The following is a 21687-nucleotide window of genomic DNA, read 5'->3' on the forward strand; positions in this document are numbered from 1 at the left end:
GCATATCATTTTTTTTTTTGTTTGACCTATTTATGAGTTTTGGTCTGAAAATAACAGACCCAAAGCAAATAAAGTATACCTCAACAACTGCAAGGGCTGTAAGATGTAGTCTTGGAACCAAAATAAAGTTTGTTCTTCAGGTGAAATAACCAACGTGGATACTACTTGGTTAGAGTGAACGAAACAAGAACAGATCATAAGTAGAATTTTATTTTCCACCTGAAATAGATTTTATATTTCCGATTGAAATTCTGCGCAGGGGGCTGTTAGTGAGAATTTGGGTGGGCCCCATCAGTACCACTTGTATACAGGGCCCAGAATTTGGTGTTACGGCCCTGAGTTTCACCGAATGGTTTGCAGTACCTTGTGGTCTATTGTTGGACCGCTAAGGCCAGAATCAGTTTAAATAATGACTCATTTGTATATTTACCTCACAGTTAATAACTAGAAACTAAAATCATATATTATACTCATGAAAATTGCTGGAATTACAAAATCAAGAGTAAGGATGGCATTTACAATGATGGGCATAAACTGAATTCTGTATAAGATTTAATGTTTAAAGTTAATGATTGTTTGTGAAAAGTGGCTTCTTGTCTTTCCCCAGGATTGTCTCGGGGTATTGAAGTCCATCAGATGCTCCCAGAATTCATCAGGAAACCTGGGGACGGTGCAGAGTTGTTTTGTATGCACGGGGAAACAGACTACAGAGTGATGCTGTGGTACCAGCAGTCTGCTGGACAGAGTGACCTCAGTCTGATCTGACACGTGAATAACAAAACCTCCAACGTAGAAAATGTGTTTATAAAATACTTTACACTAAAATGTGTTTATAAAATACATTACACTGTTGGGGGATCTCAGTGGGGAGACAGTCATGAACAGCTCTCTCCTGGTTCAGCTGAAAGACCATGAGGCTAGTGGCTTGTATTACTGTGCTGCTAGATTAGCACGTCAACATACACCCACCACTATTCTTTACAAAAACAACATTATGTCGTTCTTTTCAGCGGCAGTTTGGAATGAAGTGCACAACTAAGTGGTCCCCCGGACCCCCGCCCACCTGCGTTTGAGGTCGAGGACGATTTTTTATTCGTCGTTGTTTTCGACCGATCATGTTCTGTATTTCTTTCCAGTGCAACCTTGCTGCTCATCCAAACTCTCGCAACCCATGATGGGTCCTCAGCTGCAAACCAATCGAAAAGGTCACAAAACACAATAAGAAAAGCTAATACAAACATACCAAGCACTTGGGGGTGTTCTTTAGCTGTTTTGTGTTTGAGTCAGAACAAATGTCATCACCATCAGTGCTGTACGGTTAGAAGAGTTGATGGCATCACCTCCTCTCTTCTAACCATTTACATAAAATGGCTCCTCCCACGTGGGGGTTCCGATATGGTTGTGAGATGGAAACAGGAGCCACAACCATCAAAACGATGCAAGTTGAAAGGTTATCGCAAGTAGAAAATGTACTTGATAGGGCTCTGTTTATAAGATGAGAGTCCCACGCTAGCTAGCATTGGATGATCAAAGTGAGACAACTATGTCGGCAATCACATTGCTTGCGCTAATATTTACGTTAACAGTTGTCTCAGGTAGGGCTACTAACCTTTACTATGGCTACTAGATAACATAATATTCTACAATGTTGTGTTTTTAAATTTTCTTCTAAAACTGAAATCAATCTTTGTGGGGTTAGCAATCTCATATAATATTACTGAATCTAGCAAAGAAATTCTCCAGTTGGAAAACTGTTTCTAAGATCATTTGATCTTCGGTTCTTCTCTTCTCCCTAGGTGCATCCCTTAGCGACCAGGTTCGCCAAACTCCGCCTGAGATGGTTGTGGCTATTAAGTCAGGAGCAACAGTCACGCTGAACTGCTCCCACAGAATTGAGAACTACGAACGTATCCTCTGGTACAAACAGCAAAACAACGATAAACAGCTGAAGTTACTAGGGAATTTATTCACAACAACAGCAAATACTGAAAAGGGAATCGATGTTGAAATGCGTGGGAGTGCTTACAAAGACCAAATGGCCACGTTAACGATACCAAACATCAGCGTGGAGAGCAGCGCTGTGTATTTCTGTGCTGCTAGCTTCCACAATGCAGCGTATTAGGGGTTCACCGTACAATAACTCCTCGTATAAAAATTCATCTGATTAACCTCCCTGCACCTGCAGATTATGGAAGCATATATGTAGCAAAATTCAAATGGCAATGCAATTTGCAATTTGCAATTCAATAAGTAATTACGTTATGCAATTGACAATGCATTATGCAATTTCATAATGTAATTTGTAAATACGTTATTCAAAGTGTATTTTAATATGCAAAGTGACAATGCAATCCTAAATTAAATTTGCAAAAGTTATAACAATAAAAATACAATAACATTTTGTCCAATTCTTTGAGTTCCTTTATTCAAATTGAAAAGCTATAGCGTCCCCGTGATTGCAATCCACTTCGCCACGCTCCGTGTGTTGCGATATTCAAATGACATTTCAATCCGCAAAACGGAATCCAAAGAGGAAATCCAAAGAGGAATCCAAAAAGTCAATATGCAAAGTGGCAAACGTATCAGCCACCAGCGGGAACTACGTCACTTTCTAGTGTGTCAGACTGTTTTATGTGTGGGGGGAGGGAGTTCCAGAGCCTGGGTGCTGAACAGCTGAATGACCGGGCACCCATTGTAATGAGTCGTGATGTGGGGATACATAGTAGTCCAGCAGAGGTTGAGCGGAGGGAGCGGGAGGGAGTGTATTCTTGGAGGAGGTCCCAGAGGTAACTGGGGGCTAGGTTCTGGAGAGCTTTGTAGGTGAGGAGTGGGTGGAGACGGTGGGTCTCCCGACCCTATGTTTCGCACCCAGTGCCTGTAGCACTTTGGAAATCTTTGTGTTTACCACACTGGCGTCAAAACGTACCCGTGAGGATAAGTCGTCTATCCTATCTCCCAGAACACGCACTCTATCTACTGCATCTGTGTCTTCAACACGATTGTTCTCCACATCATCGGCCAAACTTCGGAGCGTATCAATAATCTCCATTGGTGACCATGGACCTGACACATACGAAAGAACTAGAAGTGAACAAGGAAATTACGAGCAAGTGACGTAGTTCCCGCCCAGACGCTGATTGGCTGATACGTTTGCCACTTTGCATATTGACTTTTTGGATTCCTCTTTGGATTCCGTTTTGGATTCCGTTTTGCGGATTGAAATGTCATTTGAATATCGCAACACACGGAGCGTGGCGAAGTGGATTGCAATCACGGGGACGCTATAGCTTTTCAATTTGTATAAAGGAACTCAAAGAATTTGACAAAATGTTATTCTATTTGTATTGTTAGAACTTTTGCAAATTTAATTGAGGATTGCATTGTCACTTTGCATTTTAAAATACACTTTGAATAACGTATTTACAAATTACATTATAAAATTGCATAATGCATTGTCAAATGCATAATGTAATTCCAAATTGCATTGCCATTTGAATTTTGCTACATATATGCTTCCATAGCAGATACTGCTTTAGCCTCAGCCGGATCTTCCCTTCATTGCCAAAACCACAACCTGTTTACTATGGGAAATTCTTCAGTCTGTAGCAAAGTAATAATCCCACATGGTTGGGTTATATGTTTGATATAAACAACATGACATGCTATTATATCCAAATCAAGATCTTATTGACCAAACTACTACCGATAAAGTATTTATCGAAGACTTATGGGGTGTTTGTGTGTTGTTATTGGTATATTTTCTCACTATAATTGTATGACCCAGGAGAGCATTGTGCCAATTCCCTCCTTTATCTCTACCAACACATGGGTACACAAGCCTATCACTAAGGCCAGAATCAGTTGAAATGAGACTCCTGTTTATACTTTACTTCACAGGTAATAACTAGAATCGATTAAATAATCCATTATGTAATATTTTTAACCATTTTCATATCTTATAATTATCAGGTTGATGGAAATGAATGAGATATTTTATATCATTTAGCAATATTGGTGTAAACCAATGTACAATATGTTGGAGTATGTTAGTATAGAGTGGTTAAAATGACAGTCTCTTCTCGTTCTCATCTTTCCACAGGGATTCTCTGGGTATTGAAGTCAATCAGACACCCTCAGAACTCATCAGGAAACCTGGGGAACGTGCAGAGTTTGTCTGTAGGAACGTGGAAACAGACTAAAGTGATGCTGTGGTATCAGCAGTCTGCTGGACGGAATGACCTCAGTCTGATCGGACTCGTAAATTTCCATGCCAGCGAGGTAGAAAGTACGTTTCAAAAGGACTTCTCAATTTCTGGGGATCTCAGCGGGGAGACAGCCATGAACAGCTCTCTTATTGTTCGTCTGAAAGACCGTCAGACAAGTGGCTTGTATTACTGGGCTGCTAGCATAGCACAACAACATACAAACAGCGCTCCTCTTTACAAAAACCCAGCATTATGTCGTTCTTATCAGCGGCAGTTTGGAATTAAAATCTCAACTAGTGGTCCACCGGCCACCTGTGTTTGAGGTTGATGTGGATATTTTTTTCCTCATCGTTTTCGACCAATCATGTGCTGTATTTCTCCCCAGGACAATCTGTTGGCTCATCAGAACTAGCTTAAGACATGATTGGTCAATACCAATACCAAGCACTAGGGGGTGTTCTTTAGTTGTTTTGTGTTTGAGTCGCACAACAAATCAGACATTTTGAGGGTAGTACCTTCTCTTTTCTAAACATTTACACAAAAAGGCTCCGCCCAAACCGGTATGGTTCAAATGGAAATAGGAGCCACTGCCATCCATGTAATGAAAGTTGAAAGGGTCATCACATGTAGGAAATGTACTCAATAGGGGTTTGTTTATAGGATGAATGGCCCAAGCTAGATAGCATTCATTTATCACGAGACAAATATGTCGGCAATCACATTCCTTGTGTTAATATTTATGTTAACAGTCGTCTCAGGTAGGGCTACTTTCCTTAACTTTGGATGACCCTTCTTCATTATTGTACATTCTACAATGTTACGGTTTATAATTTTCTTCCAAAACTAAAACCGATCTTTGCAGGGTTAGCAATCTCATTTAATATTACTGACTGGTTCCAGACTCCAGGTAAAAATGTAAGGTTGTCTGTGAAGTCTAGCTTCTTCAGTGTGAGGTAAAACTTCATGGATCTTCTCGTTTAGCAGCGTCTCCACAGCACCAGGTGGACCAGACCCCTTCAGACGTGCTGGAAGAGCAGAACAGCCGCGGAGTAAACCTGTCCTGCGAGCATCAAATCCCAAGCTACGACACCATCCTCTGGTACCGGCGCTCGCAAGGAAGCCACCAGCTGGATCTTATCGCGTCAGTGTATTCCTCTCTCCTGACTGTCGAGGCTACCTTTAAAGGCCACTTCACAGTCGACGGGAATGGAATTAAGTCGTCTAGACTGGAGCTGCTGAAGCCGAGGAGCCCGGAGGACACAGGAGTGTATTACTGTGCAGCCAGAATGCACTGTGATGAAGAACCAACGTACGCTGGTACAAAAACCCTCAGTTTTTGTACCACAAGAGAGGGAAAACCCCAGTTTCCTTCCTGCTGACGTGTTGAGTGAGCTTGGGGAGGAGAGGAGGAGGGGTTTTCGACCAATCATGCAGTGTACTTCTTCACAGTGAAATGGTTAAACTGTCTGCTCAAACCCCCAACCATGATTGTTCCTCTACTGCTAACCAAAAGAACAGCTCACAAAACACGATAAGACGGAGCCAATAAAAACATACCATGCATTAGGGGGTGTTCACCCTACAGGTCTCTCCACCATCAGTGCTGTACGGGTCGACAGTTGGATGGCATAACCTCCTCTCTTCAAAACATTAACACAAAATGGCTCCTCCCACATGGGGGTTTCGGTATGGTTGTGAGATGGAAATAGGAGCCACTTCCATCAGAATGATGCATAGGTTATGTACTCAATATGGTTGTGTTTAAAGGACGACCGTCACAAGCTAGCTAGCGTGGACTTATCATATTGTCATATTGACAATCACCTACCTTGCGCTACTGATTACATCAAACGATGTATCAGGTACTGTCCTTACATTTTTTCTGACTTTTCTTTATTGTTGTACATAATACGATTACGTCGGAATTTTGTCCCAAAGTTGAAACCGATCTTCCTTGAATTAACAATCACATTTCAATATTACTTTCCAAGTCACAATTACCCTAGTTGTAAAAGTGTATTTTTGGTAATCTGATATTTGGTTATTGATTTTTTCTGAAGGTGCATCTCTTAGCGACCAGGTTCACCAGACTCCACCTGAGATGGTTGTGGCCATCGAGTCAGGACCAACGGTCACGCTGGAATGCTCTCACAGCATTAAAGGGGACCTACTATGCATTTTCGACTTTTATGACCTATAAACATTGTTATAATGATTGATTGTCATGTTTAACCATACACAAAAAACAATGTCGATATTCGGGAAACTCTTCCTCTCATCTGGGCGCTTTCAGCATTCTCTGTCAACGCTCGGTTTCGTCCTTCTCAGCCCCCTCGCACCAACCCAACTCCGTTGTGATTGGTTACCTTCCTTGAAGCGGAAATGTAAACAACTGAATCGCAAACGTTGTCCTGAGTGTTTAGCGCACTGCGCAGCCACCCCAGACTGTCAGCAGGGAATACGTCGAAATGCATGTACGTCATTATTTGACACTTTAGTATGGTTAAACATGACTATCAATCATTATAACAACGTTTATAGGTCATAAAAGTCGAAAAAGCATAATAGGTCCCCTTTAAGGACTACGGCCAAATCCACTGGTACAAACAGCAACGCAACAATAAACAGCTGGTGTTCCTAGGGTATATATCCAGTACTACTGCATTTCCCGAAGCTGGAGATATAATGAGTGGGAGTGCTGATCAAGACCAAACCGTCGAGTTAAGGATACTAAACATCAGCATGGAGAGCAGCACTTTATATTTCTGTGCTGCTAGATTCCACAATTCAGCGTATTAGGGGTTCACCGTACAAGAACTCCTCATCTAATAATTCATCTGATTAACCTCCCTGCACCTGCAGCAACTGCTTTGGCATCAGTTGGATCTCCGCTTTCATTTACAGCCAATAACACAACCTTTGGTTCACTATGGGAAATGCTTCAGTCTGGAGCCAAGTGACTGGCGTGGTTATTTGAGGCGTGGTTTACGATTGCCCTGAGCCAGTTATGGGGCGCTATGAATGTCTATCATATGAGTCTGTCCGTAGCTCATAGCCAATCGTATCAATTATACCAGATGACGTACGTAGAGCAACAGAAATTCGATGAGGAAGAAGATGATGTAACATATAACATAACATATATTTATAAATATTTTATGACAGTTCTGTTCTCAATCTAGTTATCAGTGGGGGCAATACATACCGTACATGCTATTTTAATTGGCTTTTTCAGGAAGTGTAAACCATAATGAGTAAAGAATACATTTCATCTGTGACCAGCAAATTTTCTTAAATTAATTCTGCCTGCAACCCAAACCAATAAAATATCAGGATATACAATATTGAAAACGTAAGAACAAAAGTAGCCTAGATAGGAAAGAATTCTGTAAAAGCCCAAATCCTTTTATCTTTATCCCACCCAACAGTTCTTGTCGCTATGACAACGAACAGGGTAGATATTTGATCAGATAGGATTTCAGGCTAAATGCAGCTGCTAGTGTAGGTCTACTGTAATATTGGAAGCTCGGTAATGTTATCCGATAGGTGGAGGCAAAACACTATTCAGAGAATCAAAATCGACTGCCCCCCCCCTTCCAGACAGACTACACCAACACCACCCGATAAAAAAAATCCATATTTTGTTGATATCTCAGATCAAGCTCAAGCCTCCATCTTTCAGTCAGAAATTATTGTTAGCCATATTCTGCATGACATAGTAATTATCTTCTTTCTCTGTCTGTGTAAGTTGCTATGTTTTGTATTTTTATAACCAGAAAAAACATAGTTTCAAGTCAAACTATCAACGGATACAGTACTGTTTCAATGTACAGTACTGTATCTTATTGTTGTCTTTATCTACTTATCTATCTACACTCCCTCAAGGGTTAGCGTTTCATTGATCACAGCCTCATCTTAAAGTCACTTTGGATGAAAGCGTGGGCTAAAACGACTCAATGTACTGCAAATGTGACTTCTCTAACTTATGCTCCTCGTTCTCCTCATTCCATCCACAGTCGAGGTCAAAGGCATCGAGTTTCAGGAGTCCGGTCCCAAGATAGTACCGGACGAGAAGGCAGAGGTCGTGATCACCTGTAGCCATGACGACAGCTCTCGGCCTCTGATGCTGTGGTACCAGCAGAAACAGGGCTCAGGTCCCTTGGTCTTGCTGGGTTATAACTATGGAGCCACTACATCAAACTATGAGGACGGCATCAAAGAGCAGTTTGAGATCAAAATGGAGGACAGGCAGAGCGGATCCCTGGCAGTTCGGGAGGCAAATGTGACGCACACGGCGGTTTACTTCTGCGCTGCTGGTGAGCACAGTGATGTAGTTTTGAACCGTGTGCGCACTAAAACGCTCCTCTGTCTATCGAGTCGATGATGAACAGTACTAGGCAGGAGAGGGTGTGTCTTAGTCTTCATGAAACAGACTTGATCTGAAGGATGGTCTGTATGTCTTTCTGAAAACAACATGAGGACAGGATGTCTTTTGCAGTCGTTGGGGTTCTCCTGACTTTGCTTCGACTTCTGGGTAAAATCTCTCTCATAAGTCTGCTTCCAATTAAAGCCATTTACTAATGTCAAATTTCAATCATTACAGTCTATGGTTTTGTCTTTGACTTTAAATGAGCATCTTCTGTCTCTCTGCTTTTCTGTCCATGGGTGTGTTAGACTGTGTGATATTTCAGCCATCCCATCCCATAATACTTCAGGAAAACACCCAGGCGGAGATTAAATGTCAACACGATGACGACAGTCTCAAGGTCATGTTATGGTACCAGCGAAGACCACAGAACAACACTTTGAGTCTAATAGGCTACAGCTACTATCCCAGCGACCCCAACTACGAAGAAGGGTTCAAAGATCAATTTGAGATGACGATGGAGAGCGAAGTGAAAGGAGCGCTGGTACGTCGAAAGGCAGAGGCAAACGACTCTGGGGAGTATTTCTGCGCTGCCAGTACACAGTGATGTGGTTTGATGTGAGTCGCTCACTCAAAACCGATCTGTCCTTTCATCAAAGCTCAAACACAAGCAACTAACCCTAGTCCCTTGTGTCAAATCCAGACTGTACGATTCCTTATCCGTTTTGTTCACTGTATCGATTTTCCATCGGACCCATCTGTCTCTTTAAAGATAAAAATATGGCTTTGAATACTGTATGTCAGCCATGCACTGCATGAGATATGAATTATCTTTATTCTCTGTCAGTGTAAGTTGCTATGTTTCGTATTTTTATAACCAGAAAATACAGTTTCAAGTCAGACTATCAATGGATGCAGTACTAGGCCTTTGTTCAATGTACACGTACTGTATCTTGTTGTTGTAATCCTTGCTTTATTATTCCTTCAGCTATCTACACTCCCTCAAGGGTTAGCGTTTCATTGATCACAGCCTCATCTTAAAGTCACTTTGGATGAAAGCGTGGGCTAAAACGACTCAATGTACTGCAAATGTGACTTCTCTAACTTATGCTCCTCGTTCTCCTCATTCCATCCACAGTCGAGGTCAAAGGCATCGAGTTTCAGGAGTCCGGTCCCAAGATAGTACCGGACGAGAAGGCAGAGGTCGTGATCACCTGTAGCCATGACGACAGCTCTCGGCCTCTGATGCTGTGTACCAGCAGAAACAGGGCTCGGGTCCCTTGGTCTTGCTGGGTTATAACTATGGAGCCACTACATCCAACTATGAGGACGGCATCAAAGAGCAGTTTGAGATCAAAATGGAGGACAGGCAGAGCGGATCCCTGGCGGTTCGGGAGGCAAACGTGACGCACACGGCGGTGTACTTCTGCGCTGCTGGTGAGCACAGTGATGTGGTTTTGAACCGGGTGCGCACTAAAACGCTCCTCTGTGTATCGAGTCGATGATTAACAGTACTAGGCAGGGGAGGGTGTGTCTTAGTCTTCATGAAACAGACTTGATCCGAAGGATGGTCTGTATGTCTTTCTGAAAACAACATGGAGGACAGGATGTCTTTTGCAGTCGTTGGTGTTCTCCTGACTTTGTTTCGACTTCTGGGTATAATCTCTCTCATAAGTCTGCCTCCAATGCTATTTACTAATATCAAATGTCAATCATTAGTCTATGGTTTTGTCTTGGACTTCTGTCCCTCTGCTTTTCTGTTCACAGGTGTGTTAGACTGTGTGACATTTCAGCCATCCCATCCCATAATACTTCAGGAAAACACCCGGGCAGAGATTAAGTGTCAACACGACGACGAGGCTCTCGATCTCATGTTATGGTACCAGCGAAGACCAGAGAGCAACACTTTGAGTCTAATAGGCTACAGCTACTATCCCAATGACCCCAACTACGAAGAAGTGTTCAAAGTTAAATTTGAGTTGACGAGGGAGAGCCGACTGAAAGGAGCGCTGGTACGTCCAAAGGCAGAGGCAAACGACTCTGGGGAGTATTTCTGCGCTGCCAGTACACAGTGATGTGGTTTGATGTGAGTCGCTCACTCAAAACCGATCTGTCCTTTCATCAAAGCTCAAACACAAGCAGCTAACGCTAGTCCCTCGTGTCAAATCCAGACTGTACGACTCCTTATCTGTTTTGTTCACTGTATCGATTTTCCATTGGCCACTTCTGTCTCTTTAAAATCGAAATATGACTTTGAATACTGTTGTCTTTGACTACTAAGAAGAAATGCAAGGATCAAGTCAATATAAATAATGTATACGTCTACACCTGGATTGATTGAGTCTGCTATGTACACATCATTCTGGTCAGAACAAGCGTCTTTGAGCGAGGCAGGTTTCAGTACATGTGAAGCCGGTCGAGGAAGGAGGAGACTAGAGCAGGGCCAAAGAGTAGAAAGATCGATTTGTGTTTGTGTGCATAGCGTACCCTGGTGAAACATAGCATAGCATGATCAGCGACACTGAGGATTATGAACGATATATGACAAGAGTTGAACTACAATAACAAAGAATATTGTCTTTTAAGATCTCTTGGAGGACTGTGCAGTATGTGTCAATTTATATGCAGCCTTGGGATTATTTTTGTCTGTTTTACACGTAAGACTTATTTCGGTATACAATAATTCAACTGTCAACTGAAAAGCAATACATTTTCAAATTGCGTTTTACTTATTTAAATTTTTGTTAGCTAATAAAATAACAATAACAATTTTCCGTTCGCAGATGAAGTTCAAAGTGTTATCTTTAAGCAATCATCCGCTAAAATAGTCAGAAAAGGTGCCAAAGGGATCCAGATTGACTGCAGCCATGACGACAGCAGTTATCCATTAATGTACTGGTACCAACGCAAAGACAGAAGCCCATCCCTGACTCTCATTGGGTTTGGTTACGAGTCGCCCACTCAGAACTACGAGGATCGGTTTGAAGAGCAGTTCAAGATTACAAGAGAAAGCGTCCTTCAAGGAACGCTGGTTCTTACAGAGGCAGCGGTATCCGACTCGGCAGTGTATTTCTGCGCTGCCAGTACACAGTGATGTGGTATGATACAGCTCCCTTGCCAAAACACCCTGAGAAATTAAAACGCAGCCCGACTGCTCTTTCCCCTTTGATGATGAGCAGTACTAGGGAGGGTGTGTCTTGTTCTCCAAGAAAACGACTTGTTCTGTAGGAGGGTCTGTGTGTCTGTCTGAAAACAATTTGGAGGAGAGGATGTCTTTTAGAGGAGAGGACCCCTACTTCTGCACCCCAGGGAGGTGGGTTCACCTCTGGTTCCTGTGTCATCATGGCCTTGGGCTTTGGTCCTGATGTTGGCTTCTGGTTCTGGACTGGTTCTCTGCTCCTGGTCTGGTCTTTGTGGGGTTTCTGCACGGTGCCATTTGTCTTTGTTTCTTCCCTGTGTTGAGATCCATGGATCTGGTGTTGGGTCAGCCGTGGTAGGCTGGTGGTCCAGGGTCATCTCTCTGAACTTTGACCCTTCCTCTAGCCCCCTCCTAACTCCTTACCATAACCCCTCTACCCCCATATGCTAAGGAGCCTGCCTCGCTCAATTTATGTCCCATTTATTATGAACCTATCAGACGAAAAAAGTCTAGCAACAAATCGAAACCAAATAGAATTTGAAATGTTACACACTTTTACACTTGGAAATATTGCTTTAAATCTCAAAGAAGGCCAATAGCCATATCCCTCAGAGGCGTAGCCAGGGTTAGAAAAATAGTGAGGTCCTGGCTTCAGTTGCAGGGGTTCAGTTATGTGGAGGGGGGGGGGGCACGCACAAGCACAAACAAATGTCACACATGGCGGACACAAAGTGACAAGTCTCAACAGAATTAAGCATTTTCTCATGTCATGTCGGAGAAGTTCTCAACCGCTGATTTTGTATACAGCTGTACTTAGTATTTCTAATTTATTTTTTACGTCTACCGAATTGCGGTGAACTCCTAGCTGGCTACGGGCATGGACATGAGATGACCAGGGTGAGAACCCCTGGTCTGGGCATTCTGCCTCATTGAAGGAGTATTTCCTACAGCCTCAGTGGTGGCGGTCGTGCCTCATATGTTGAACCGAGTAAGGTGTGGCCTCACTCTGCTGCCGTCAGCCATATCGGCAGCATGCTAGTCACAGCTTTTCATCTGTTAGTTTATTCTTTTTAGGTGAGTTTTGTCATTGAAGGGATAGACATCATAATGGAGAATTCCATTGAATGTTTTTGTTTTGAAATACTTTCTTACTCACCCTCAATAGTACATAGGAGACACAGGCTTGTACTGGATTCCATCCTTTTTTATGTGTGAATGAATAACTAACGAGAGAGCCCCATCATGACCAATGCAGGTCTGGCTGCCGTCCCGGTGCCCGTTCAACCCGGGGATCTGACCCTCCAGCCGGGCGCTGCCATCACGCTCACTTGCAGTCTGGCGTCCGACATGTCGAGCTACACCATGCTCTGGTACCGACAGCACGTCTACGGTGATCCCATCGAGTTCATCATCAAAGAATACGACACCAGTCGGGGTCGCTTCAAAGCCACTCTGGACACAAACCAGAACCGCTTCTCGCTGGGAATAAGCGAGTTGCAGGTGAACGACAGCGGGACGTTCTACTGCGCAGCCTATCACCGCGACACGCCTGGGTGCAGCAGGCGTACACATACCGTCGCTGGGCTACGTTCATAGCGCTGTGGAGGAGCGGGTATCACAGATGTCGAGGGTGCCGTGAGACCTCGTGGTTTTGATAGAAGTCGAGATAGCCAACTGTCAGGCCGGCGGTTTGATTGGTGAATATGCAAGCTATGCAGGCGTTCTCAAAACAGTGCAGTTGTTATCATTATTTATTATTGAAGGTTTAGTTACACATGGACAGTGCAAATTAATAAACATGAAAAATTTACCAGAATTAGCCAAAATGGCTATTTTGCATCTGTTGTCCATGGGCCGATGTTAACAGGCCTAAAGGAACTATAAACACAAGAACTAATATAACTATACACACATCGTACAGGCTGTGGTTGCGATACGAACATTAGCTCTTGACTCTAAGCAACAAGTGAGGAGGACATCCCATTGAAAAGCAAAGAAGACATCATAATCATCAGTGACTTGGCTGACGTCGTCACGTCACAAGACAAGAAAAAAGAAGAAGAAAACGGACAGACTTAGAACCTACAGGCCTACAACCAAAGAGATAAAGAACAGGCCTTGAGAATATGGTGCCTGCGGCGTTATGTCACGGCAGTCCCCTGGGAAGGTAGCTTAACCCCAGCAGGGGACAAGGCGCACCATGAGGATTAGGATGACTCAAATGATGGCTCCACCACCGCTAGGCCACCATGAGGGAATGAACCCAGTGGTGGGGAGATAATGAGGTTACACTGTTACAAAAGGTCTGTGCTTTTCTGACAATAAACTGTTAACAATATAAAATGTGTTGGATAGATAGATAGATTTATCTATCTATTTAATTTTTTATCTGCACTCCAGAATAAATGTACAATCTCCACCAGGTCACCCTAAAACGCAGCAGAATGAACATCTACGATATTACAATTTTTACTCTGCTCCACTTTTTCTTTATTCTTCCTATGCCTCTGTAGCTTCCTTGGGGCTAGGCCCCCCACTCATATACTTTATCCTGGCATTATGTCCCCACAAGGAAGAATTGCTGTTGGAATAATTAATTCTGAAATATGATACTGACAAGTAAGGTCCAATTAGGTTAGGGTACAGGAGGTGTGATAAGATAAGCTTGCCAAGAATGCCAAGATAAAGTATGTTGAGGGGAGGATAAGATCAGGAAGGTTAGGTGATGAGGCAAGAAAGAAGACTGTGAGGAAGATGAAGCACGGTCAAGATTAATTACATTTTACGATTTTTAGACTTGCTCCTCCAAAATAATAGAATTGAAGCATTTGGCGGAGAAAGGGTCATTTTAAGTGTCAAACACTGACCTCTGTGGCAGACACAGCGTGTGACACGTGACTAGTACAGAAGACTGTTTCAGAATTGAAAGGTAACAAAATCCAAAGGAATATGTCACCACGGCGAATCCAGCACATGCCTGTAAACAACGTCCTTAATCTTTAATGACGATAAAGACACAAAATTAAAGCACAACTGAAGTCATCATTCTTTGATATGATTATTTTAGGGGAAGGTCATTTTAACAAACTTTTTTCCTTGTTTCTCACTCAAAGTAAGTGCCTTTTCGCAAACTTTTTTAATTCCCTTATGTCAGCCCCATGTAAACACTGAATTAGGGAAGACAGACTATAGACAAAGCACCTTCCATTTGGAATAAGCTCCAAAAATACTTGATGTTGTGTGCTTGTGTTTCACTGAGAGAATTAATTAATCTCATCTCCCTTCCAACAGAATACTCCTGCATTGACTGTAAATTGCTGATGTTTTTATATCCATTGTATAGAGTGGCGAAGTCACGCCTCTTCCGGTAGGGCTCATGGGACCTATGAGATCGAAAAATATGAATGGGTGTCAATGGAGAGAAAATAATTATTTTCTGGTCCCGGTCTTTATATGCCCTGGATTACACATATGTTGTTTGTGGATTTAAAGGATAATTTTTCATGCAAAGAGTTCGACCGTTTATTGTGCAATTGTTCAGATAAAGGCTGTAGAGAAAACACAACGAGAAAGACTACACGGCTCGTATGTGACGTCACGCTCCCTGCGACTGGCGTGGAGAAGACCGACAATCTTCCCATCGGCATAACTGAAACTCTGCACGTGCCCCGATTTATAATGGTTTTCACCTCTTTCGATGCTTTTATCCTCCCCTTGGAAAAAGCGGTGAAGTGGGGCAGAGAGATCGCCATCTCTGTGCCGAGTTCCAAGGGCGGGTGTGGAGACGTATATCATATGCGTCGAGAGCAGCGAAGAGCTGTAGGCCTAGTTCACAAAGCGGCCTCACATAAAACCTAAAATTATCAAACTTCTTCACGAACATTTTTAGTTTTCTTTGCATGAAAAATTATCATTTAAATCCATAAACAACATATGTGTAATCCAGGGCATATAAAGACTGGGACCAGAAAATAATTATTTTCTCTCCATTGAAACCCATTCATATTTTTCGATCTCATAGGTCCCATGAGCCCTACCGGAAGGGGCGTGACTTCGCCACTCTATTGTCTACTTTATTATATTATTTACTTTATTTTTTATATTACCCTCGGCACCGTTGCACAAGAAGGATTTTCCCTCAATGTGTTTGCCGGGGTTAAATAAACAAAAATGAAAACAATAATTTTATTCTAAATTGCGTGCGTGTGTGCGTGCGACAGACCACGTCACCATGACGAAGTCTGCTATAAAAAGGCGGCAGGTGGAGAGAGGAGTAACCAAAGGTGTCCACATCCACCGTGTCATCATCCACAACAAAGGTAACACAAACAAACACACAACAGAACACAAAGAGAAGTTTTCATCTGATGCCTCGCGCCTGCTTTTCCTGGCAACCGCGGCTTTTCTTAGCTCGTGCAGATCAGCACGTGCGGGGTACAGCCGCTCGCGCTGTTTCTGCATGAGCTAAGACAACCCGCACCACGTGCTGCTGCTGCTGATGCTCGGGGGAGATATGGGGAGGTCGCGCGGGGCGGCCGCGGGGAGCGCTTATGTTTTTGTATGATGATGTTTCACCGTGGGGACAGGGGGGCACGGTGATACATCCCCATAGAGGCGCCGTACAAAAACCTCCCGCCGTTCACACGCACTGTGGCCCCGCACAACCCGCTCCATCTCAAGGAAAATTACAAACAATGGAGGTAAAGTCGACGCCATGGCTTCCCCGGTCGCTTCTCTATACAAACCATAAGGAACATTCAAGACGTTAAAAGAGATTTTGCTCCGGTTTTTCTGATGCAAATCTATTCCGTGTGTGTGTGTGTGTGTGTGTGTGTGTGTGTGTGTGTGTGTGTGTGTGTGTGTGTGTGTGTGTGTGTGTGTGTGTGTGTGTGTGTGTGTGTGTGTGTGTGTGTGTGTGAAATTCGCCAGAGTTGATCAAACTCCGCAGCACGCATGCGTGTTTCGTCCATACACGAAATTAATCTCGGGATGTGGAGTCTTCCTTGGGGATGAATTCGGAAAGTTGTATGGCTTTTTGGTACAAGACAGACCAGTGTGACACTGGAAACGAGGCCTACTTTGGAAAAGGGACTAAACTCACGGTCCTGGGTAAGTCCACGCTTAAAATCCATAGCTATGACCAGCTGACAACAAATGTTTGACCGCAAATAGAACCGAGTCGCTCTAATACAGACCGATCTGAGAGATCTGGGTTTTGGGAAGAATCGATAACACTGTGACCAACTCTGAACCAGCCTTCTTTGGCAAAGGAACCAAGCTGACCGTCTTAGGTAAATATTCCGTTCTCTAAATATGAAATTGAGGCTAAGACGGACACTTAAGTTACAGCCTCTGCATGAAAACCGTATGCCGGCATTCCATATAGTGTGAGTATCGCGGTTGGGGAATGATTGAGCAGATTATACCAGCCATTTCTGCACTGTGATGGTTCAAGTGAAGCATATTTCGGAAAAGGAACCAAGCTGACCGTTTTGGGTAAGAGAATGATAAAGAAAATACATAGACCTACAATTTAAGATAGCCTACATAGGTCAAATGTAAAGGGGAACAGTCAAAGAGCTCTATAGTTGTCCTGCTTCGTACGGTACCTACTTCTTGCCATTAAGATGGTGCACTGTGCCAATTATGAGGCCTATTTCGGCCAGGGAACAAAACTCACTGTTCTGGGTAAGTCCTAACGTTATTTCAGTTTTCGGCATGCATTGAATGTACTTGACCTGTGAATGAAACATTTACCTTGTGTGAGTCTGGTTAACTAATCTGTGGAAATAATGTGTTAGTAGGCCTGTCTCTATAAAGAAAAGGGGTAGGATCGCTTTAGAGCAGATATCTCAGGAGAAGGGGTTAAAGGCATTAAAACAGTGAGCCCAGCTGGGTCTTGGGTTTATTGGTTGTTCTTGTGCACTGTGCCGGTGGTTTTAACGAGGCACACTTTGGTGGAGGAACCAGGTTAACGGTTATAGGTGAGACATCGAATTTTGTTTTTTACTTTTTTGAAATATATAGATTAACCTGAAACGTGCAAATTAGCAGTTCAACGGACTCCCCAACCTTTTCGGTCGGATAGTGCGTCAAGCCAAAGGCAAACTGCCAAGTTTTCAAATGAAAGAAAGACAATTTTTTTATGAATTAAATAAAATGAAATAACCAATTCATTCATTAATATATGCGGAGGGTTGAGACTCGACGTTAGTGTGTAAAGCGTTCACTTGAACGCATAGCGATAAGAATGAATAAACTACTAAAGGAGAGGGTTCTCCCGTTCGAGGTGGAGGTGAGGTGGAGCCGGTGATGTGGAGGCAAGGTGGAGACAGGGTTATGTTACGGTGGAAATCCTCTGTGCTCATACACGGAAGCCTACTTTGGAGCTGGAACGAAATTAACCGTTTTAGGTAAGAAATGTGTCCTCCAAAGCTCTTTATCTCGTAGGAGTCATGGTGTAGACGTTTTGTTAATCGGTAGGCTAAAATTAAAAAAAGATCTAATCAAATATTTAAAAAAATAATTCATTGTTTATTTGTAAAGAATGTTCGAAAACGATGAGTTAGGATTCGGATTCATAAAAGGAAAATCTTGATCCAAGCGGTGTGTTGGCCCAGTGCCCTGAGAACACCGACTTGGAGTCAGTTTTATCCGCTCCCAGACTGTAAAGGCTGTGGTGGTGCATGTTGGCCCGGTGCCCGGAGAACAACAAGTTTTAACCGCTCAATGAGCGGCTGTGCTCCCAGTCCGAGGCATACTTCGGAAAGGGGACAAAACTCACCGTTTTAGGTAAGGATATACGCAGTAAAATTATCGTATGTAATTCGTAATGCTTATTAATTCTCTAATGGCGCATGTTAAATACATGTAAATATATATATAAAAGAGAAATACGTCCACCGAGACCATTTTGGTGATTAAAAGTCGTATTCGTGATGAAGTGTGTTGTGTAGGTCTACACAACCAGGTTAAATGTTTTAAGTAAACTGTACAATGTTTCTACTGTAGGCTAGGCTACACAACCATTAAAGTGGTAGTTTGATTGATTCGCATGGACTGGTTGTTCTGTAACTGAACTCCGAGCCTGCTGTCTGGTAGAGGCACACGACTCACAGTACTAGGTAAGGAATAACTTGTTTGCAGAGACAGAATTATGTTGGTTAGTATTGACAAAAACAATGGAGGGAAAAGCAATCATTTAAATGAAGAAACCAAGTTAATATTTACTAATAGCAAAATTAATATAAGTGTTTTCATGATATATAAATGAGAAATTAATAATAGATAGGTAATATAGCCAATTGTCTTTTTAACAAGCAGCAAAAGCAAACACTGGCTTACTTGCTTAGTAAGGCTAATAGTCATTTAGCAAAAAAGTGTAGGCCTAAATTAAGGAAATGTATCATTATTGGAAAAAAAGTTCTAATGAAAAAGCTACTTAACTAAAAAATATGTAACAGATTACAATGGGATTAAAGTGTAATGTAACAATTGTTAAAGCTTGGCACTTGGTTCTATGAACATCCTTACTGTACCAACAGCGATATATTGTTGTTTTTCTTTCTGCAATGCAATTATTGTAAGAATAAGGGACTAAATGCCCTAAATGTTAATGTAAATGTAACGAATCACACGCAGTGGCCTCGCTCTGTTAACATCTGACTTGGGTCCCCTGCCACAATTAGGCTCCTTAATCCACCTAATGTACACCAACGTACCACGTTTATCGGCCAGGGCCGGTCCCACATGCAGGCCCCACCAGGGTGTACCAGTCATGTGCACAATCATAACTAGTATGGGAGGCAAGTCGGTCAAAGGAAAGCGGAGGCTGGTCACCCCGCATGTCAGACGGTCTGACGGCGTCCCTCTGTCCCCATAGAACCGGGTCGTAACGTCTCCCTGCCCACGGTGGTGGTCCTGCCGCCCTCTGAGAAGGAGTGCCAGGACTGGAAGAAGCAGCTGAAGAAGACCCTGGTGTGCGTGGCGTCGGGCTTCTACCCGGACCATGTCGGCGTGTCCTGGACTGTGAACGGCCAGTCGGTCACTAAGGGCGTGGCCAGTGACCACACCGCCCTGCGCGTGGACGACAAATACCAGATCACCAGCCGGCTCCGGGTGGAGGCCCGGATGTGGTACACGGAGGGCACCATCTTCAACTGCAATGTCAGCTACTTCAACGGGGAAGACACCATCTACACCTCCGCGGAGGTTTATGGGGGCAGTGATGGTACAGTACAGCACCCAGAATGACCCTTAGGAGTCCCAGAACCCCAGACCTGGTTTATGGGGTCCACGGTTCAAGGGGCGCCCCTGAACATGATTGACCGTTTAAGAATCCATATGGGGACACAGTAGCACCCCTGAACATAAATGACCCTAAGGAGTCCCGTACCATTATGGGGGGACGGTGTTTACCATTACAATTTCATTTTGAATAGAATACGTGTTGACTAATTGGACTTCAAATTGGATATAAGGGTCTACTTAATGACTGAACAGTAAATAAAAAAACCATTTATGATCGTTATAACACTTTGTTAAGGAGCAGTGGCCTCTAAGGGCATCTAGCTGTAGGAGGTCGACAGCTGACTTACAGGTGACTGACTGGTGACTGACAGGTGACTGACTGGTGACTGACAGGTGACTGACTGGTGACTGAAAGGTTACTGCAGACCCTAGGGATCAATGACGAACCAACGTTGATTTGATTGGTAGGAAACCAGTGTAATAATACGTGTTCCCACTCCATCTTTTCAGTCAGATGGATCAAGACGGAACCAGACGGCGAGACCAGAGGTACCGGTTCTGATATATATATATGTATATACGACACATCTTTTATTCAATGTTAATCCGATATATTTAATATTTACTTTCCACATTGACTGTAGTTTTCACTTCATCCCAACTGTGTCTCAACAGAACAGTACCTGAACCTAAACCCCAACACGCTGTTAATTTGAAGTTCTGCTTTGTTTTGCCCACAGAGGAATTCGTTAAGGTCACCCAGACGGCCAAACTGTCCTACATCGTAATGATCGTCAAGAACATCGTCTACGGAGTCTTTGTCACGATACTGGCCTGGAAACTCGGTCTCGGACGTTCGCATGCTACGGTACGTTTTACGTGTGTCGCAAAGCTAGCATATAGCAATGTTGTGATTACGAAAGTAAGTCTTTTGGGTGTACAATGCTGTGACGCATATTTCATAAAGGCTAGAGCATGTTGACTTGGAAAATTGGCTTTGTCCAAATAGTTTGTATGCAAGTCTGTTTAGCATCTCTACTTCAAACCTTCACGTGCACAATTGGTTACCCTGTGAGTTGCCATTTGCCACTTTACATTTATACTTAAGATTCAGCACATGGCACGCATGTACACATTGTCCTTGTCATGTTAAATTTTCTGTCTGACTTTTACTTGTTTGCACTGTTGAGCTAGCACGATATTCAAGCAGTTCAATGTGCCCGTGAAAAATAAACGCGAACCTTGAAGCCGCACTCGAGTGAAGGCTGAAGGGGGGCGTCTGGTCAGGACGTCCTTGGCTCAACTTGTGTCTTGTCCCGTCCCCCAGGCTAAGAAGTGAGACAGCGGGCAGTCCAAGGGAGGTGACGGCTCCAGCTGACCATTTTCTCCGTTGTTGCCTTGGTGATGTGAAACATGCCATGCGAGAATATAAACACATTAGGTTGTACTCTGGAGAGCCACGCTGTGTTCTACATCCAGGCATCAGCCCGCTTCGTCTCAGTTTCTCATCACTTTGAAGATCGCTGATGAAATGATTGGGACGCTAAAATAATTATAAGGATATTTAATGATGATAATTTTTGCTGAAATCCATGATGCTATTGTCTCATTAGAATGTATGTTCTTGCGTGATTTGTATTTGTTTTCATAAAACCCAATGTTTCTTTCTGTAATAAAGTCGATTAGGTTGAAATGGCTGTGGTTTTGTTCTCGCTAGTTTGTAATAA

At 43.2% G+C, this 21687-nt stretch overlaps 1 pseudogene and 1 gene segment (V, D, J or C); both read left to right on the forward strand.

Moving 5' to 3' along the window:
- The first annotated feature begins 10663 nt into the window (after positions 1-10663).
- On the forward strand, positions 10664-21653 carry LOC132457435 (M1-specific T cell receptor beta chain-like; annotated as a pseudogene).
- LOC132457424 (immunoglobulin lambda variable 5-45-like) lies at positions 12791-14513 on the forward strand. The segment is given in 1 exon segment: positions 12791-14513. A coding segment is annotated over 1 exon segment (354 nt).
- Positions 21654-21687: the final 34 nt, after the last annotated feature.

This window comes from Gadus macrocephalus, chromosome 5 (assembly GCF_031168955.1).
Source record: "Gadus macrocephalus chromosome 5, ASM3116895v1".
Lineage (NCBI taxonomy): Eukaryota > Metazoa > Chordata > Actinopteri > Gadiformes > Gadidae > Gadus > Gadus macrocephalus.